This window comes from Ctenopharyngodon idella, chromosome 20 (assembly GCF_019924925.1).
Source record: "Ctenopharyngodon idella isolate HZGC_01 chromosome 20, HZGC01, whole genome shotgun sequence".
In the NCBI taxonomy this organism is placed as follows: Eukaryota; Metazoa; Chordata; class Actinopteri; order Cypriniformes; family Xenocyprididae; genus Ctenopharyngodon; species Ctenopharyngodon idella.
The window spans coordinates 28,784,529-28,804,618 of NC_067239.1; the positions used below are offsets into that span (position 1 = coordinate 28,784,529).

Here is a 20,090-nt window from a genome sequence, read left to right on the forward strand (position 1 = left end):
AGGATCAAAACTCTGGTTAAATTATTTAATATTATTATGCTCGTTATTAATTTCACATACTGTAGTTTGTCGCTGAACGTTCTTAAAGTAAAGCAAAAGTGCGCCGTTCCCAAAACCAGCTAAAACACAATAAACAGTTTTTTATGTTTCACGTAATCATATTTGGAACCTCTAATTTGCTGGCTGTGAATGCATCTGTACAGGCTGCGTTTTTGTCATGTCATTTTTATTGTTACTCAAAAACAAGGACATAGTCTTGAACATTTGGGGGATCAATTTTTCATAAAGCGTAAAGAAATAAAGCAGTAAAGGAAATTCTGTACCTCTAATTCTAGTTGGGAAATAATCCGTTTGAACTATTTGATGATAATATTTGCATTTAATTTTTTTCACTGTTTCATAGTTTTTGATTTTATACATTTCATATAAGCCCATTTAGCCTATGTTTTATATGAATTTTATGTGACACTAATCTCAGCTGTATATTCTCCTCCCTTGATGCTGCCGGTCTTGGAAAGAGTCAACGTCAAGTGTATAAAAGGCAGCATAGATTGTAGCACATCTTTATTGTGGAGCCTCCAGGAGTGACTGTGTTTCAGTTCAGAGCTGTTGGAGAGACAAATAGCATCTTCAGAGATCTGTGGTTATGTATACATTGAACTTTATTTGAAGGGAATAACACTATGTTTGGATGTTTCTTCGAAGTACTTCAGAATGAATCTCACAGCAATGAACCAATCTGATGGCTGTCAGGAATATTTCTGTCCAGAGAGATCTGTTTCTTTATCTGTCTATGTGATTCTGTATGTGGCCGCAGCAGCTGTGGCTCTTCTGACCGTGTGTGGAAACCTGCTGGTCATCATCTCTGTTAGTCACTTCAAGCAGCTCCACACACCTGCTAACATCCTCATCCTCTCTTTGGCTGTGTCTGATCTGCTGGTCGGAGTTTTTGTAATGCCACTTTATTTGTCTTGGCTCATCGAGTCATGTTGGATTTCTGGACAAGTGATGTGCTCATTTTTAAAATTTGCGAATTTTCAAGCAACAAGTGTGTCTGTTCACACTGTGGCTCTAATCGCAGTTGATCGGTTTTTGGCTTTAAGTTATCCTTTTGTTTATTCTGAGAAAATCTCACCCACTGTGATCTGCATTGCAACTTTATGTAACTGGCTGTTTTCACTCTTTTATAACTTCACTCTTCTCTTCATTAATGGAAACTTCACTGATGTCACATGTCCAGGAGAATGTGTTTCTTTTGTAGATGAGGTTTCATCCCTCATTGATCTCCTGATTGTGTTTCTTATGCCATGTACACTCATCATAATATTATACACTCATGTTTTTGTCATTGCTAAGAAACATGCGACTGCTATAAGAGCCCTTCAGGTTCACAACAGCACCTCTAAAAACAGAGTCAGTGACAAATCAGAGCGAAAAGCTGCGATTCTGCTGGGGATTCTGGTCTTTGTGTTTCTCCTGTGTTTACTGCCATATTATATTTGTTCCTTAGTGGTTTCATATAATGCTGACGTGTTTTATGTCAGAGATGTTGCTGTAATATGTTTTTTCCTAAACTCCACCATTAATCCCATCATTTATGCCTTATTCTATCCCTGGTTTCAGAAAAGCTTAAAATTAATTTTCACATTTAAAGTGTTTAATAAAGACTCCTCCCTGATGAATGTGCAATAAGTCACTGAATGTAAGACAGAATGTTTCCCCTCTTTTCTGCTGTTGTTTATTTTCATACATATACTTTGTCTATAGGTTAATGTACATTATTTTGTGATATTAAACATGAGTCTTGACTACAAAACAGCTATTGAATTTCCTCAAATTACCGAAATTACAGTTCAGTTATCACACATTGACCTTTTTTGACAACAGGCTCCAATAGTAGAGTACTAAAATATAGCCTACTGAGACTGAGATATAGCACAAAATGGCAAAAGTGTATGTGAACTTTTTTTCTTTTTGGATTGTAAGTATCCCAAACCAGGCCTTATACATAATAATAATTTCAGTAATTTGGTCACATCATAAAAGCTCTGGTGGATTCAGAGCTTCTAATATTTCTTAGAATCACTGGTTAGAATCATTCAAACTGACAACTCGTTTCATTAAAAGAGTCAACTCAAGTCACAATTTGTGAATCAAATTAAGCCAAAGGGAACATGAGGGTAAAAAATAATGGGTTGCATTCAGTAATACTTTCTCTGATTTGCATATTTGTGCACAGAAAAAGTTCCCGCCGGATTCACAACAGGCGAGTAGCCGCATAAATTTGTTCTTATATTGTTAATGTTGATGATTCAATAGGCCTATATTCTAAATGAGGGAGCGGCACCAAAGATTTGAATAAAACAGGTTCAAACCATGTCCATGATAGAAGGGCTTTTAAAACATAATAAACAAATTTTAAATAGACCCAGAGTAGGATACATGTGATCACATTTCAAACCTCTCATTTGCTGGCTGTGCATACGCTAATACAGACTGCATTTATTGTGTCATTTTTAAATTGTTACAAGGAAATAATGAATACTTCAATAAGGGTTATTGTATTGTATTTTTATGGCTATTTTCATAATGTTTGTTGTGGAGTGTAGGACACTTCAATCTAGTTTCTATCTATCACAAGAATCAGGCATAGTGCAAATTCAACAAATCCTCACATTTTGCAGCAGCTGGCAATTTTGTATTTTTCCAAAGAAAATTCCCACCAAATAAGGCAATTTGAGGGGGATAATCAACGTTGGCTAATCAAAAAGAGATCAGACAAACTGATAAATACATGTTCAACTGCCACTGCAGTAAATTCTATTGTAAAGTGAGCAGGGCTGGACTGGCCATTGAACTATGAAGCAGATTCTTTCTTGTTTAGTTTAGGCTAAAGAATAAATATATTTTCAATGTGTATACAGGTTCAGTGTGTATTTAAATACAATTTGATTTCATAGAATGATTTTAAAAGTAAATATGAACATCTTAAGACTTAATATGTTCAAATGTAATTTAAAGAAAGAGACACAGAGCCGGCCTATAGATGCTGTCCTGTGTTCTTCTTATTTTGTCCACCTCCAGTTCAGCTCAAGGTGAAGGTTTGGTTGTTTAGTGTGGCTCAGTCAGCCCCTGCTGGTAGATGCTGTAATTTCAGCATTCTGGGGCTAAAGATTATCTTTCTCTAATAAAGGCCATTGAAAACTAGCTTTGTTCAGAGATTTGTTTACAAGCAAAACAGCAGAACATTTAATATGCTTTATATAAGCACATGTTTAGTTCTATATGACACTCTTCAGCTCTTTTCTTCTGGATGAACAGAATCAGTTGTTCTCCCAGCTGTATGTTCTTCTCCCTTGATGCTGCCGGTCTCAGAAAGAGTCAAGATGTTAAGTTTATAAAAGGCAGCGTAGGTTGTAGCCCATCTTTATCTGGTATTGTGGAGCCCCCAGAAGTGACTTGAGTTTCATCTTCAGAGATCTTTATTATATTTATTTTTTATATGAAGGAAGTAACAGGGAACAATACTCTGTTTGGATGTTTCTTCTAAGTACTTCAGAATGAATATAACAGCAGTGAACCAATCTGATGGCTGTCAGGAATATTTCTGTCCAGAGAGATCTGTTTCTTTATCTGTCTATGTGATTCTGTATGTGGCCGCAGCAGCTGTGGCTCTTCTGACCGTGTGTGGAAACCTGCTGGTCATCATCTCTGTTAGTCACTTCAAGCAGCTCCACACACCTGCTAACATCCTCATCCTCTCTTTGGCTGTGTCTGATCTCCTTACAGGACTTTTTGTGATGCCATTTCACTTGATTTTGCTGATTGAGTCATGTTGGATTTCTGGACCAGTGATGTGCTTGGTTTTCAATTTTGTGACTTTTCTTGCGACAAGTGTGTCTGTTCACACTGTGGCTCTAATCGCAGTTGATCGGTTTTTGGCTTTACGCTCACCTTTCGTTTACTCTGAGAAAATCTCACCCACTGTGATCTGCATTGCCACTTTATTTAACTGGTTGTTTTCACTCTTTTATAACTTCACTCTTCTCTTCATTAATGGAAACTTCACTGATGTCATGTGTCCAGGAGAATGTGTTTATAATATTGATGGGGTTTCATCCATCGTTGATCTCTTGATTGTGTTTCTTATGCCATGTACACTCATCATAATATTATACACTCATGTTTTTGTCATTGTTAAGAAACATGTGACTGCTATAAGAGCCCTTCAGGTTCACAACAGCACCTCTAAAAACAGAGTCAGTGACAAATCAGAGCGAAAAGCTGCGATTCTGCTGGGGATTCTGGTCTTTGTGTTTCTCCTGTGTTTACTGCCTTATTATATTTGTTCTTTAGTGATTCCATACAGTAATGATGACGTGTTTCATGTCAGAGATGTTGCTGTAATATTTTTCTTCCTGAACTCCACTATTAATCCCATAATTTATGCCTTATTCTATCCCTGGTTTCAGAAAAGCTTACAATTAATTTTCACATTTAAAGTGTTTAATAAAGGTTCCTGTCTGATGAATGTGATGTGAGCCATTGAATGTAAGACAAAATGTTTCTTCTCTTTTTTTATCATGTTTTGCATGTCTAGGTCAATGTATTTTTCTACGTTATTTTGTCATATTAAACATGGGTCTAGACTATAAAACATCTATTGAATATTTCCTCAACTATTGCAGAAATAGAGTATATTTAACACATTGACGTTTTTGACAGACTCGTAAGGGTTGTCGTCTAACATGTTGTAATGTGAACACCAGATTATAGCTGCTTCATGTGTCACAAACATTACATTGGCCTTGCACATATAATAGGCCTATACTGTAAAAAAAAAAAAAAAATTGTCAACTGACTGGCAGCTATGGCTGCCGAACAAAAACCATAAAAAAATAATGTAAAACATCCTAATTTGAATAAAATGCAAAAATGTTGATATAAATTTTCATTATACGTTTTACAGAAAAACAATTTTTACAGATATTTCCTTAATTATTATGATTAAATACTGTCACTGTAAAATGTTAACCGAAGCTAGCAATAGCAATATGCATGAGCTAATGTAATTAGTGCATTAGTGATTACACAGTTACTGCTTTTGATATAAAGCAACATGCAGCATTCATGCAAAACATTCTTTTTTTTTTTTTACCCATCCTGGACTGAAGCACAGGCTTTACTCTTCAGCACAATGGTGACCCACAAAACTCGGACAATACAGAAACCCTTTTAATCCAAACAGAACATTAAACACTAACAGATCTCTCGTGATCTCAGCATCTTCACTTATTACAATACAGTTTGACTATTTCTTACATACAAAAGTTATTATTGAGAATTAACAGAGGTTTAGATGTTGATGTTTTATTGAAAATAATAAAGTCACCATTATGGAGATCAGTGTTTCCTTTATTTGGCCTCTTGATCCTTGACTTTTTCACTGAAAAACCATTATGTCAGACTGTGCGACAGTGAAGATGTGTTAAAAATGGACGCATACATGAAAACTTGTACATCAACCCATACGCGTTTGGCGACTGTGAGCTGCATTAGATGCGGGACTGAATTAGTGGCTAACAAAGAAATCTCTAGTGTTAATTTTGATCATGGCTTGTCAGAGGTAAAAATTTGATCGCAAATTTGAACATGTCAAACTAGCGATCAAAGACTACAGATTTTAGCCTAGGATTACAGGAATGTTTTAGGATTCTCAAAATTAGTCTCAGACAACCAAATCGTGGCCAAAATCCCACAGTGTGCACCCGCCTTTAGTTTTTCTCTGGCTGCTTTAACTATGTGTTTCTAAAGCACATTTGTTATGGCAAAAATGCTAGAGAAAATGTAATTTGACAATTAAGGTTACTAATTGGTGATGGTAGTCATCATGTAGTGGCCTGATTCACATACTACCCAGGATCAAAACTCTGGTTAAATTATTTAATATTATTATGCTCGTTATTAATTTCACATAGTTTGTCGCTGAACATTCCTCAAGTAAAGCAAAAGTGCGCCGTTCCCAAAACCAGCTAAAACACAATAAACAGTTTTTTATGTTTCACGTAATCATATTTGGAACCTCTAATTTGCTGGCTGTGAATGCATCTGTACAGGCTGCGTTTTTGTCATGTCATTTTTATTGTTACTCAAAAACAAGGACATAGTCTTGAACATTGGGGGGACCAATTTTTTATAAAGTGTAAAGAAATAAATCATCTCTGTTAGTCACTTCAAGAAGCTCCACACACCTGCTAACATCCTCATCCTCTCTTTGGCTGTGTCTGATCTGCTGGTCGGAGTTTTTGTGATGCCACTTTATTTGTCTTGGCTCATCGAGTCTTGTTGGATTTCAGGACAAGTGATGTGCTCATTTTTAAAGTTTGCGAATTTTAAAGCAACAAGAGTGTCTGTTCACACTGACTGTAGAAAGTGTATAGGCTATGTGAACCTTTTTTCTTTTTGTACTCCATTTTGTAAACACCCATCCCAAACCAGGCCTTATACAGTACATAATAATTTCAGTAATCTGGTCACATAATAAAAGCTCTGGTGGATTCAGAGCTTCTAATATTTCTTAGAATCACTTGTTAGAATCATTAAAACTGACAACTCGTTTCATTAAAAGAGTCAACTCGAGTCACAATTTGTGAATCAAATTAAGCCAAAGGGAATATGAGGGTAAAAAATAATGGGTCACATTCAGTAGGCTAATACTTTCTCTGATTTAAATATTTGTGTTCAGAAATAGTTCTCCCGCAAAGTTTCCGCCGGATTCACAACAGGCGAGTAGCGGCATAAATTTGTTCTTAAATTGTTAATGTTGATGATTCAATAGGTCTATATTCTAAATGAGGGAGCACTTGCCGCGGATAGTAATTTGAATAAAACAGGTTCAAACCATGTCCATGATAGAAGGACATTTAAAACATAATAGGCTAAACAAATTTTATATGAACCCAGAGTACACGTGATCGTATTTCAAACCTCTCATTTGCTGGCTGTACAAATACGCTAATACAGACTGCGTTTTTAATGTTCATAATGTTTGTTGTGGAGTGTGGGACACCTCAATCTAGTTTCTATCTATCGCAAGAATCAGGCATAATGCAAATTCATCCAATTCCCACATTTTTGCAGCAGCTTGCAATTTTGTATGTGTCCAAAGAAAATTCCCACCAAAAAAGATCATTTGAGGGGGATAATCAACGATGGCTAATCAAAAAAAGATCAGACAAACTGATAAATACATGTGCAACTGCCACTGCAGTAAATTCTATTGTAAAGTGAGCAGGGCTGGACTGGCCATTGAACTATGAAGCAGATTCTTTCTTGTTTAGTTTAGGCTAAAGAATAAATATATTTTCAATGTGTATACAGGTTCAATGTGTATTTAAATACAATTTGATTTCATAAAACGATTTTAAAAGTAAATATCAACGTCTTAAATCTTAATATGTTCAAATGTAACTTAAAGAAAGAGACACAGAGCCGGCCTATAGATGCTGTCCTGTGTTCTTCTTATATTTTCCACCTCCAGTTCAGCTCAAGGTGAAGCTTTGGTTGTTTAGTGTGGCTCAGTCAGCCCCTGCTGGTAGATGCTGTAATTATATCATTCTGGGGCTAAAGATTATCTTTCTCTAATGAAGGCCATTGAAAACTAGCTGTGTTCAGACAGAGATTTGTTTACAAGCAAAATAGCAGAACACTTATTATGCTTTATATAAGCACATGTTTAGTTCTATATGACACTCTTCAGCTCTTTTCTTCTGAATGAACAGAATCAGTTGTTCTCCCAGCTGTATGTTCTTCTCCCTTGATGCTGCCGGTCTCAGAAAGAGTCAACATGTCAAGTGTATAAAAGGCAGCGTAGGTTGTAGCCCATCTTTATCTGGTATTGTGGAGCCCCCAGAAGTGACTTGAGTTTCATCTTCAGAGATCTTTATTATATTTATTTTTTATATGAAGGAAGTAACAGGGAACAATACTCTGTTTGGATGTTTCTTCCAAGTACTTCAGAATGAATCTCACAGCAATGAACCAATCTGATGGCTGTCAGGAATATTTCTGTCCAGAGAGATCTGTTTCTTTATCTGTCTATGTGATTCTGTATGTGGCCTGCAGCAGCTGTGGCTCTTCTGACCGTGTGTGGAAACCTGCTGGTCATCATCTCTGTTAGTCACTTCAAGCAGCTCCACACACCTGCTAACATCCTCATCCTCTCTTTGGCTGTGTCTGATCTGTTGGTCGGAGTTTTTGTGATGCCACTTTATTTGTCTGGGCTCATCGAGTCATGTTGGACTTCTGGACCAGTGATGTGCTCATTTTTAAAATTTGTGAATTTTCAAGCAACAAGCGTGTCTGTTCACACTGTGACTCTAATAGCAGTTGATCGGTTTTTGGCTTTAAGTTATCCTTTTTTTTATTCAGAGACAATCTCACCCACTGTGATCTGCATTGCAACTTTATGTAACTGGCTGTTTTCACTCCTTTATAACTTCACTCTTCTCTTCATTAATGGAAACTTCACTGATGTCACATGTCCAGGAGAATGTGTTTTTATTGTAGATGAGGTTTCATCCCTCATTGATCTCCTGGTTGTGTTTCTTATGCCATGTACACTCATCATAATATTATACACTCATGTTTTTGTCATTGTTAAGAAACATGTGACTGCTATAAGAGCCCTTCAGGTTCACAACAGCACCTCTAAAAACAGAGTCAGTGACAAATCAGAGCGAAAAGCTGCGATTCTGCTGGGGATTCTGGTTTTTGTGTTTCTCCTGTGTTTACTGCCATATTATATTTGTTCCTTAGTGGTTTCATATAATGCTGACGTGTTTTATGTCAGAGATGTTGCTGTAATATGTTTTTTCCTAAACTCCACCATTAATCCCATCATTTATGCCTTATTCTATCCCTGGTTTCAGAAAAGCTTAAAATTAATTTTCACATTTAAAGTGTTTAATAAAGACTCCTCCCTGATGAATGTGCAATAAGTCACTGAATGTAAGACAGAATGTTTCCCCTCTTTTCTCCTGTTGTTTATTTTCATATATATACTTTGTCTATAGATTAATGTACATTATTTTGTCATATTAAACATGAGTCTTGACTACAAAACAGCTATTGAATTTCCTCAAATTACCGAAATACAGTTCAGTTATCACACATTGATCTTTTTTAACAATAGGCTCCAATAGCAGAGTACTAAAACATAGCCTATACACTTTTGCCATTTTGTGTTATATCTCAGTCTCAGTAGCCTATGTGAATTTTTTCTTTTTGTACTACATATTGTTATATAAACACCCATGGATTATAAGTATCCCAAACCAGGCCTTATACATAATAATATTTTCAGTAATTTGGTCACATCTTAAAAGCTCTGGTGGATTCAGAGCTTCTAATATTTCTTAGAATCACTGGTTAGAATCATTCAAACTGACAACTCGTTTCATTAAAAGAGTCAACTCGAGTCACAATTTGTGAATCAATTCAAGCCAAAGGGAATATGTGGGTAAAAAAATAATGGGTCACATTCAGTAATACTTTATCTGATTGGCGTATTTGTGTTCAGAAAAAGTTCTCCCACAAAGTTTCCGCCGGATTCACAACAGGCGAGTAGCGGCATAAATTTGTTCTTAAATTGTTAATGTTGATGATTCAATAGGTCTATATTCTAAATGATGGAGCACTTGCTGCGGATAGTAATTTGAATAAAACAGGTTCAAACCATGTCCATGATAGAAGGGCTTTTAAAACATAAAACACATTTTATAGACCCAGAGTAGGCTACATGTGATCACATTTCAAACCTCTCATTCGCTGGCTGTGCATACGCCAGTATAGACTGCATTTTTATTGTGTCATTTTTAAATTGTTTCAAGGAAATAATGAATACCGTAATAAGGGTGTAACAATAGTCCACTGGAGGCAAGCGTTGAGAACCCAAGTGCAGTTTTATTCAACATAGACATTAACTAAATACAAAACAAAGACGTGGCTTGACATGACTTGGCTTGGCTTGACTAAACTTGAAAACATGAACTTGAACAGAAACATAAACTTACCAAACAATGGTATACAGGGACAAAGTTGGACAAGAGAACAATGGTAACATGAGGGCTTAAATACATGAACTTAGGGAACATGACAACAGCAGCCAATGGGCAAATGACACAAGGAACAAGGGAACCAATGACAGAACAGAACTGAGAAACCACATGACCATAAACAACCAATCAGAACATGAGCACATGAGGAGCAAGGGAAGCATGACACAAACTGCATGAACAAAATTACAAAATAAAAGACATGAAATCATAAACATGAAACATGAACATGAAAACAAGAACATGAACCGTAACAACCAAAACAAGACATTACAGTCTGGCAGGCATGATGTGAAGAAACTCTGGTTTGGCAGGCATCTTGGCTGAAGACACAGGCATTGCGGCCATCTTGTCATGAGACACAGGCATTGCTGCCATCTTGTCAGAAGACACAGGCTTAGCGGCCATCTTGTCAGAAGACACAGGTGTGGCAGCCATCTTGTGAAGAGACTCAGGTGTGGCAGGCATGACATGAACAAACTTAGGCTTGGCAGACTTGACATGAACACTCTCTGGCTTGGCAGGCATGGCATAAACAGGTCCTGGCGTGGCAGGCATGGCGTGAACAGGTCCTGGCGTGGCAGGCATGGCGTGAACAGGTCCTGGCGTGGCAGGCATGACGTGAACAGTCTCTGGCTTGGTAGACATGATGTGAACAACTCCAGACATGACAGTAGGGGCATGTAAACACTCTGGGATGGAGGGTACTGTGGGATCGCGGGGCTCCACATCCACAAAACCTACAGTAAATGACGAACCACTGAGCAAGAGTGCATAATCAATATATTCCTCAAGGGACCAGTGTATTCTCCCTCCAGGCAACTGGAAACAAATTGGTTCATTCAACCCTAAATGAAAAATGCCCTTTAGTGCCACATCATTAAAGTCCACAAGATGACATAGTCCACAAAAATCCTCCACATACTCCTCAATGGGGCGATTGCCCTGACGAAGATGCAAGAGATGAACTGCTGGGTTCATTATTATCGGTCTAGCTTTCTGTAACAATAGTCCTCTGGAGGCAAGCGTTGAGAACCCAAGTGCAGTTTTATTGAACATAGACATTAACTAAATACAAAACAAAGACGTGGCTTGACATGACTTGGCTTGGCTTGGCTTGGCTTGACTAAACTTGAGAACAGGAACAGGAACAGGAACTCACCAAACAGTGGTATACAGGGACAAAGCTAGACAAGAGAACAATGGCAACATGAGGGCTTAAATACATGAACATAAGGAACACATGACAACAGCAGCCAATGGGCAAGTGACACAACGAACAAAGGAAACAAATAACAGAACAGAACTGAGAAACCACATGACCATATACAACCAATCAGAACATGACACATTGACTAAGGGAGCACATGAGGAGCAAGGGAAGCATGACACAAACTGCATGAACAAAATTACAAAATAAAAGACATGAAATCATAAACATGAAACATGAACATGAAAACAAGAACATAAACCGTAACAACCAAAACAAGACATTACAAAGGGCTATTGTATTGTATTTTTATAGTTATTTTCATAATGTTTGTTGTGGAGTGTGGGACACCTCAATCTAGTTTCTATCTATCGCAAGAATCAGGCATAATGCAAATTAAACAAATCCTTACATTTTTGCAGCAGCTTGCAATTTTGTATTCTTCCAAAGAAAATTTCCACCAAAAATGATCATTTGAGGGGGATAATCAACATTGGCTAAACAAACTGATAAATACATGTTCAACTGTGAACATTACTGCAGTAAATTCTAACCATGAAGCAGATTCTTTCTTGTTTAGTTTAGGCTATACATTACATTTCAATGTCTATACAGGTTCAGTGTGTATTTAAATACAATTTGATTTCATAAAACGATTTTAAAAGTAAATATCTACATCTTAAATCTTAATATGTTCAAATGTAACTTAAAGACCGAGACACAGAGCAGGCCTTTAGATGCTGTCCTGTGTTTTTCTTATATTTTCCACCTCCAGTTCAGCTCAAGGTGAAGGTTTGGTTGTTTAGTGTGGCTCAGTCAGCCCCTGCTGGTAGATGCTGTAATTTTAGCATTCTGGGGCTAAAGATTATCTTTCTCTAATAAAGGCCATTGAAAACTAGCTGTGTTCAGAGATTTGTTTACAAGCAAAATAGCAGAACACTTAATATGCTTTATATAAGCACACGTTTAGTTCTATATGACACTCTTCAGCTCTTTTCTTCTGGATGAACAGAATCAGTTGTTCTCCCAGCTGTATGTTCTTCTCCCTTGATGCTGCCGGTCTCAGAAAGAGTCAACATGTCAAGTGTATAAAAGGCAGCGTAGGTTGTAGCCCATCTTTATCTGGTATTGTGGAGCCCCCAGAAGTGACTTGAGTTTCATCTTCAGAGATCTTTATTATATTTATTTTTTATATGAAGGAAGTAACAGGGAACAATACTCTGTTTGGATGTTTCTTCCAAGTACTTCAGAATGAATATTACAGCAGTGAACCAATCTGATGGCTGTCAGGAATATTTCTGTCCAGAGAGATCTGTTTCTTTATCTGTCTATGTGATTCTGTATGTGGCCGCAGCAGCTGTGGCTCTTCTGACCGTGTGTGGAAACCTGCTGGTCATCATCTCTGTTAGCCACTTCAAGCAGCTCCACACACCTGCTAACATCCTCATCCTCTCTTTGGCTGTGTCTGATCTGCTGGTCGGAGTTTTTGTAATGCCACTTCATTTGCCTTGGCTCATCGAGTCATGTTGGATTTTTGGACCAGTGATGTGCTCATTTTTAAAATTTGTGAATTTTCAAGCAACAAGTGTGTCTGTTCACACTGTGACTCTAATAGCAGTTGATCGGTTTTTGGCTTTAAGTTATCCTTTTGTTTATTCTGAGAAAATCTCACCCACTGTGATCTGCATTGCAACTTTATTTAACTGGCTGTTTTCACTCCTTTATAACATCACTCTTCTCTTCATTAATGGAAACTTCACTGATGTCACATGTCCAGGAGAATGTGTTTATAATATAGATGAGGTTTCATCCATCATTGATCTCCTGGTTGTGTTTCTTGTGCCATGTACACTCATCATAATATTATACACTCATGTTTTTGTCATTGCTAAGAAACATGCGACTGCTATAAGAGCCCTTCAGGTTCACAACAGCACCTCTAAAAACAGAGTCAGTGACAAATCAGAGCGAAAAGCTGCGATTCTGCTGGGGATTCTGGTCTTTGTGTTTCTCCTGTGTTTACTGCCATATTATATTTGTTCTTTAGTGGTTTCATATAGTAATGCTGACGTGTTTTATTTCAGAGATCTTACTGTAATATCTTTCTTCCTGAACTCCACCATTAATCCCATCATTTATGCCTTATTCTATCCCTGGTTTCAGAAAAGCTTAAAATTAATTTTCACATTTAAAGTGTTTAATACAGACTCCTCCCTGATGAATGTGCAATAAGTCACTGAATGTAAGACTAAAAATTTCCTCTTTTTTTCCACGTTATTTCAGTTGTACTTTAATGCCTTTCCTTCATTTTTTTGGTTTGTTTTTAAACCTGACTGTGAAGACATATATGTTGTTTTCAATCATGTCAGTATTGTATAACAATATGAGTGGGTGAATTTTTTTCTTTTACGTCAACTCACTTATTTCTATGTAATAAAAGGAATTGTTGAATATAATGGTATATATACTGTATATATAGTGTGTATATCTGTATATATACTGTGTATGTACTTATGTAATTAGTGTTAGTGGCAGTAAGAGCACAATTATCTATAAATATTTTTGTACATAATTACAGAAATTGTGATCCTGGTCCCTCATGCTCAAGGCAGTGGTTACACCAGCATAGAAATACTCATAATTCTGCTTTGCTGAAAATATAGAGTTGTGTTAGACATAATAGCTTGCACACTGTCACTGAATCAGTAAAGTTTGTAATAAGTGACACTTGTCCACCTCATTTTTTAACACAAGAGCTGATGCAGCATTTGTAACTTGAATGTTCAAGGCATCCGGTGTCACCCACTTCAAGTTATTTTTAGCTGTACAAAAACAGCTTATTATGCTGCTTGATATTGCAAACTGGTATTTCTTATCATATTATTTTTAAGTAATACAAAACATTAATGTATAAACATTTTAAATTATTTCATGTTTTTACAATTTGTTTATTGCTGTAATATTGTTTTTGTATTTTGTTACAATATGTAATACTATTATAAGTGATTGCATTCACTCGAAATAATAATGCATTTCCAGTAAATAAAATGAAATGGTGAAATCAGGTATTATGATGACTAATATACATAATAGTCAGTATTGTATAGTAGTTTAAAGTAAATAAACCTCTATTCTTTAATTCGTCCCCTTTAAATAACATTAAAAAAATGTCAGAAAGAACTAACCCTTTAACCTTGAACAAAAAACACAAAATAACACTTAATTTTAACATTTAATCTCCTTTAACAGTCAGAAGCAAAGCATGCTGGGAACTAGAAATCTGCTGTAACTCATTTATGTTTGATTTCTGATTAAAATAATCAGTTTATGAGTTCACATAACTTTTTTCTGTTAAAGTGCCCCTATTATGGCATTTTAAAGGCTCCTAATTTTGTTTTGGAGGGTTTCTACAATAGGTTTACATGCATCCAAGGTCGAAAAATTTCAAAACATTTTCTCATAATATATATCTGCAGCATCATCTGCAGTGTCTGAAATAGATTGATCAAGGATTCAGTCTTTCTAAACTCCTCCTTTATACTGCTTACTCTGCTCTCATTGGTCTACTGTTTACAGCACATTGATTCTGCGCTACATAAATACACTAATGATAATCTAATTGATATGTTGACTAGTTTAAATTATATATTTTAATTACATAAACATTGTTAAAACTTTGACACCTAGTTTCTAACCAGCATTAGCACACTTGCATGTGCTAACATGATTAGAAAAGAGATCATCACTATATAATTACATGAACCCAGCTGAGCTAGTCCATCCTCGACTTAATCACATGCTCTACTGTTCACCACCTGCAAAACTGCAACTTAACAGAAAACCCTATAAATTCCAACATAACAGAAGATTAAACACTAACACATATCTCCCTATATTAATATTGTGCAAAAACACAAAAAAACACGTATTTTCAACATTTATAGTCCTTGTTCAGTTTGACGCAAAGCATGATGGGAACTAAAACTCTGCTGCACTCATTCTGTTTGAGTTCAGCTTAAAGGGTTAGTTCACCCAAAAATTAAAAATCTTCATGATTTACTCACCCTCATGTTGTTTCAAACTCGTAAGACTTTTGTTCATTTTCGGAACACAAATGAAGATATTTATAATGAAATCTGAGAGATTTCTGTTCCTCCACTGACAGTCCACACAACTACCACTTTGACGCTTCAAAAAGTTTATAAAGTGATCGTAAAACTAATCCATATGATTTGAGCAATTTACTCCAAATTTTCTGAAGAGACACGATCACTTTATATGATGAAAAGATATAATTTAGGCTTTTATTCACATAAACATTCATCAGCGCACACATCAGTTGTGGTAAGCGGAAGCTCAATCATGCTTGCTTGACATGCGAGAACCAATGAGGTTAATTCTCATGTGTTACGCAGCACGTTCAGCTAAAGATTAGAATTTTAACCACTTAAGGTGATGATCAAGGGCCATCTTTTTGAGCAATGTTGCTGGGCAATGTTTCCGTCAATGGGCAACCTGGTGAGACACAGGGCAACGGACAGTTGGCAGCAACTAATCAGAGAGGAGCAAATCTATTGCCAATCCAATAAATACTTTATTATAAACACTTGTTAGGCACTTTATTTCAACTTTTCAAATATTTTCTTTGTTTTTATTAAATGTAAATGCCTTTCCGACCTGATTTGTGATAGGAAAAGTTTGGCAAAAGGCAGATTCTAACCCGCGTCAATCGCATCAAAAAGCTACTTTCATGTGCCGTACGCCCTACACCATTACAGACGTCAAACGGAACGCGTCTTTTTTGTATTTAACTGAAAACATTCGATGGTTAAATTACTGCCCAGTAGTGATGTTACATTTGAACAGAGCTTGTGCCGAGTATAAATGGGTGTGCCAGATGAAGCCTTGATTCGAGGCTTGTGTTGGTAACGTAGAAATCACGTGACCAACGACAAACGAAGCTTCACTTATGTCCAATCACGTGCGCGATTACGTGTCAGAATGTTCAAACCCCCAGATCTTACTTTATGAGTAGGTTTTCATTCAGACTTAGGCCATATTCAATTACATTTTTCAATAATCAGTCATACAAGTAATATGAAGAATACAAATTTGTAGCAAGGTTCAGGATTCAGGAAGGAAGAGGACAGGGTCGGCTTGACTACTGACTGCTTTATTTGAACTAATTCACCATATGCAAAAAACAAAGGGGTGCAGACAGGCACAAAGCGGTCATAAATCATTCACAATTCTCTCTCAAAAAGACATATCCAGCGGGGCCGCAGTCAGTAGTCCTTCTCTCTCTCATATATTCAGCTGAACCATTTGCTCTTCTTGACTAAAGTCTTAGTGTTTGATTTGCCCATTAGTTTCTTTTTGTACTGGTCCACCAAACTGTCAAAGCGAGCATCCTCTCTGTTCTGAAACTTTCTCTTCGCAGGTTTGCCATTCTGTTTACTGTTCATGCTGCGTTTCTCAATGAAAGTAGACATATTTCTATCTTTCCTGCTGGGCCCTTTCTTCGGTTTCTTGGGTTGCACCATGGGTTGTTTCCCTTTATCTCGTTTCCTGATCTTTGGGCCTCTATGTGAAGGCATGTGAAGAACCTTCTGCCGTTTTTTGCCATCCTTCAGTTCTACGTGCTCCACCTCTGGTTTGGTCATAAACCCAGTGTACTGGCTTCCTTGTGCCTTCTCCTGTTTATCAACACTAGCTGCATTTCCTTTCTGCAAGGGACCTTTCATTTTTCCTGAAGGATGTAGCGGCTGCCCTTCTGTTTGGCTACTGACTTGTTTAAGTCGCTTCTTGCTGTTTTCCAGACGAATGGCTTTAAGTTTCAGCTTCTTACCATCCTCCAGAGAGAACTCCACTATGGGTCTCTTTTGAGGTCCAAAGATGTCTGGGTTGTTGTTGAGGTGACGTAGTGCTTGTAGAGCCTGTTCATGCTCTTTAAACTCCACAAAGCCATATCCTAGAGATTGACCGACCACCTGACCCCGAATAGGCTTCTTGTCATACATCACACGGCACTCAGTGATGCGGACGCCTTTACCACCAGCGGCGGCAAGGCAGAGCTTGCGAAATTTAGGCTGATGGACGCTCTTAGGCAGGTTATGCACACACAGCCGTGTTTTAGACACATACACATTAACGTCCTTTAACTTTGCCCTTTTCAGCTCCTCAAATCTTGTTCTCTTGGCCATGTCAGTTTCTGAAACTCCCTCTGCAGCCTTGGATCCAGGACGAATCAAGCCCTCTCTGGCGAGGTAAAGGTTCCTGGTGCCCGTGTGAGTTTTCACTTTCTTGTCCTTTAAATTTGAAGCATCTTCTCTGTTTACAGCAGGCAAAATGTACAATCTCCTGCCATCAACCTTAATGCCACCAAACTCTTTTTCATCTTGAGCAGCAGCAGCAATACATTTCTCTGCCGCTTCTTTACTTTTGAACTGAGCAAAAGCACAACCTTTTGAATATCCTGTGTCTGCGTTCATCACCACACGTACACATTTTAGCTCGCCAAACTGCAACAAAGTTTCCTCCAAACCCTCTTCATCTGTGTCAAAGGACAGATTTCTGATGAAGATGGTTCTTCCTTCATTCACATCTGAAGGAAGAGGGTCTCTCTTCTTCTTTGGAAGAGTTTTTCCCTCATTGTCGTAATCGTCGTCATCGTCGTAATCATCGTCATCATCATCATCAGGTTCGCTGGCATCACTATCTGTATGCTGAGATTCATTTTCTGCACTGTCGTCGTCGTCATCATCCTCTGAAGCGTCCTCTTCCTCTGACTCGGAGTCATCCTTCTCTTCTTGCGATACAGACTTTTTCTTGGCACCTTCATTCCCATCAGCTCCTGCACCTTCAGAATTCACATTCTCTTCTTTGATAGTTCCAGCCGCTGATTGGGTAGCTTGATACTTGTCCTTTGCAATAGCCCAATCCACAGCCACCTTTCTGTCTTTGATCTCCTTCAGGTTCATTGCAGCGAGAGCTTTTCCAGCTTCTGACATGCACTTAAACTGCACAAATGCAAAACCTCGCTTCTTCCCATCTGGTTTTAAGGGAATGTTGGCCTCAAGCACGGTTCCAAACTTGGAGAAGATCTTCTTCAAATCATCTTCTTCACACTTAAAACTGAGATTTCTGATGATCAGTCGAGCTTTTAAATTTTTCTTTTTTATGCCTGTAAACTTTTCAGGACTTTTGGTTTCTGTTGGTTTCTCAGGTTTCCCGGGTTTCGGCACCAATGTAACACAGTTCGTAAGATGTGGGAAGAACGAGGCGGGAACCGGCGAACATTCAAACAAACTTTAATAAACTAAACAAAGAACAAAACGAAAGTAATGCCGGCAGACCCTCGCGGACGTCTGCCGGCCACACAAACATAATAAAACAAAATAAAGTCCAGGCCTGGTCCTCTCTCGTCCTTCACTGTCGTCGCTCCTCCTTTTATGCTTCCGGAGCTCCTCCGTGAGAGACTCAAGGCCGGTGCGCCTCACAGGTGGAGCTCGTTAACTCTCGCGTCACCGGCCTCGCGCCGTTCCCCCACGGCTCTCGCCCGCCCTGCTCGTCACAAAATTATTTCAGGAAAATAAAATATTTGCCATATGCAATTCATATATGTATGTGTATATTTATTCTTCTGTTACATCATATTGATATTCATACTGGCATTAAATGCCACAGTTTAATGGGTAAATTAATTTATCACGGGGAGAAATTCAACACGCGCATGCGCACGCGCTCTTAGGCTTTTATTTGAGCACGTAACATGAAACTATGGCTGCATCCGAAAACCTAGGCAGCTGACTTGTTGCCTCGATGACTTGTAAGGCAGCGTTTGTGCATGAAGGCACCTCACGAAACTGATTTCAGACAGACTTGTGATGCAGCGTAACAGTTTAATGATCTAACGCAAAATAGCGCGAGCTTTGATTATAACTAAGCAAATATTTAATTACTACAATAGTAATTTCTCGCTAGAAATAACATCAAAAGTGGAAAATGTTGGTCAAAAACGTACTTTTAAACACAAACTTGACCAGCAAATGCAACTTTATTTTTCGAGCTTAACTGTCACAGAATGGAAAGCACAGGATTGTGGGATATCAAAGGCAGTGAAGGATACATCTATGCTGCCTTCAAAAATCGATCAGAGGAAGGTATCTCAAGAAACAGGAAGTGAAGCTTACATTGGATTCGGATGTGCCTTGATGCCTTCCTACCTTGAAATGTGTCCTCCGAAGGCAGCATTTTCCAGTTTTCGGACGCAGCCTATGAAATATGTGGTGGCTGCTTCGTCCGATAAAGCTTCTTTCACAGGGTTTTGGCTGTTACATTTTTAACTAAACACCAGATGGCGCTGTTTTCAACACTCTCAAAGTTTTGAATCTTTTCTTGGAACAATGAGGGGAAAGCATCAGTGCTTGATGAGGCTTCATTTGCCCATCACTACTGCCTACGCACATTAAATTGGACATCTGTTGGTATTTTAAGCATTAGATTAGGTAAATTCCCTGTTTTGGGTTGACACATGACAACTTACCAGTGTAAAAAGATATAAGTTCACGCTCCTTTTCTTCGATCCACTGCCGCTGAGAGGCCGCCATCTTCTGAAATCTCCAAGCCAGTCACGTGATCAGCTGCTAGCAATCTGATTGGAGGATCTCAAAAAAATGCCCAAGACTGATCTAAAGTATCCAGAAATTTGTTGCTCATTCTCAAAGGGAAAGTGCCCGGCAACATTGCTCAAAAAGTTGCCCCCT

General features: G+C 37.9%; 4 protein-coding genes and 1 pseudogene across 4 annotated transcripts; 4 read left to right on the forward strand and 1 right to left on the reverse strand.

Annotated features, from left to right (window-relative positions):
• Positions 1–714: 714 nt before the first annotated feature.
• Positions 715–1,692, forward strand: LOC127502902 (trace amine-associated receptor 13c-like). The gene has a single exon (XM_051876345.1). It carries the CDS (start codon positions 715–717, stop codon positions 1,690–1,692), a length of 978 nt encoding a protein of 325 aa, XP_051732305.1.
• A 1,868-nt stretch (positions 1,693–3,560) lies between these two features.
• LOC127502900 (trace amine-associated receptor 13c-like) lies at positions 3,561–4,541 on the forward strand. Its single transcript, XM_051876342.1, has one exon. The coding sequence runs from the start codon at positions 3,561–3,563 to the stop codon at positions 4,539–4,541; it is 981 nt and encodes a 326-aa protein (XP_051732302.1).
• A 3,479-nt stretch (positions 4,542–8,020) lies between these two features.
• Positions 8,021–8,999, forward strand: LOC127502449 (trace amine-associated receptor 13c-like; annotated as a pseudogene).
• A 3,577-nt stretch (positions 9,000–12,576) lies between these two features.
• On the forward strand, positions 12,577–13,557 carry LOC127502093 (trace amine-associated receptor 13c-like). The gene has a single exon (XM_051874644.1). It carries the CDS (start codon positions 12,577–12,579, stop codon positions 13,555–13,557), a length of 981 nt encoding a protein of 326 aa, XP_051730604.1.
• A 3,067-nt stretch (positions 13,558–16,624) lies between these two features.
• LOC127502634 (RNA-binding protein 28-like) lies at positions 16,625–19,934 on the reverse strand. The gene is made up of 2 exons (XM_051875689.1): positions 19,871–19,934; positions 16,625–18,574 (listed from the first exon to the last, which is right to left on the reverse strand). Exons 1-2 carry the CDS (start codon positions 19,932–19,934, stop codon positions 16,638–16,640), a joined length of 2,001 nt encoding a protein of 666 aa, XP_051731649.1. The 3' UTR covers positions 16,625–16,637.
• Positions 19,935–20,090: the final 156 nt, after the last annotated feature.

Excerpts from the sequence above, each read along its gene's own strand:
- LOC127502902 (XM_051876345.1), top strand. The coding sequence starts at position 715 with ATGAATCTCACAGCAATGAACCAATCTGATGGCTGTCAGGAATATTTC.
- LOC127502900 (XM_051876342.1), top strand. The coding sequence starts at position 3,561 with ATGAATATAACAGCAGTGAACCAATCTGATGGCTGTCAGGAATATTTC.
- LOC127502093 (XM_051874644.1), top strand. The coding sequence starts at position 12,577 with ATGAATATTACAGCAGTGAACCAATCTGATGGCTGTCAGGAATATTTC.
- LOC127502634 (XM_051875689.1), bottom strand. The coding sequence starts at position 19,934 with ATGGCGGCCTCTCAGCGGCAGTGGATCGAAGAAAAGGAGCGTGAACTT. Across the intron at positions 18,575-19,870 it reads ACTTATATCTTTTTACACTG|CATTGGTGCCGAAACCCGGG; the intron begins GTAAGTTGTCAT and ends CGAACTGTGTTA.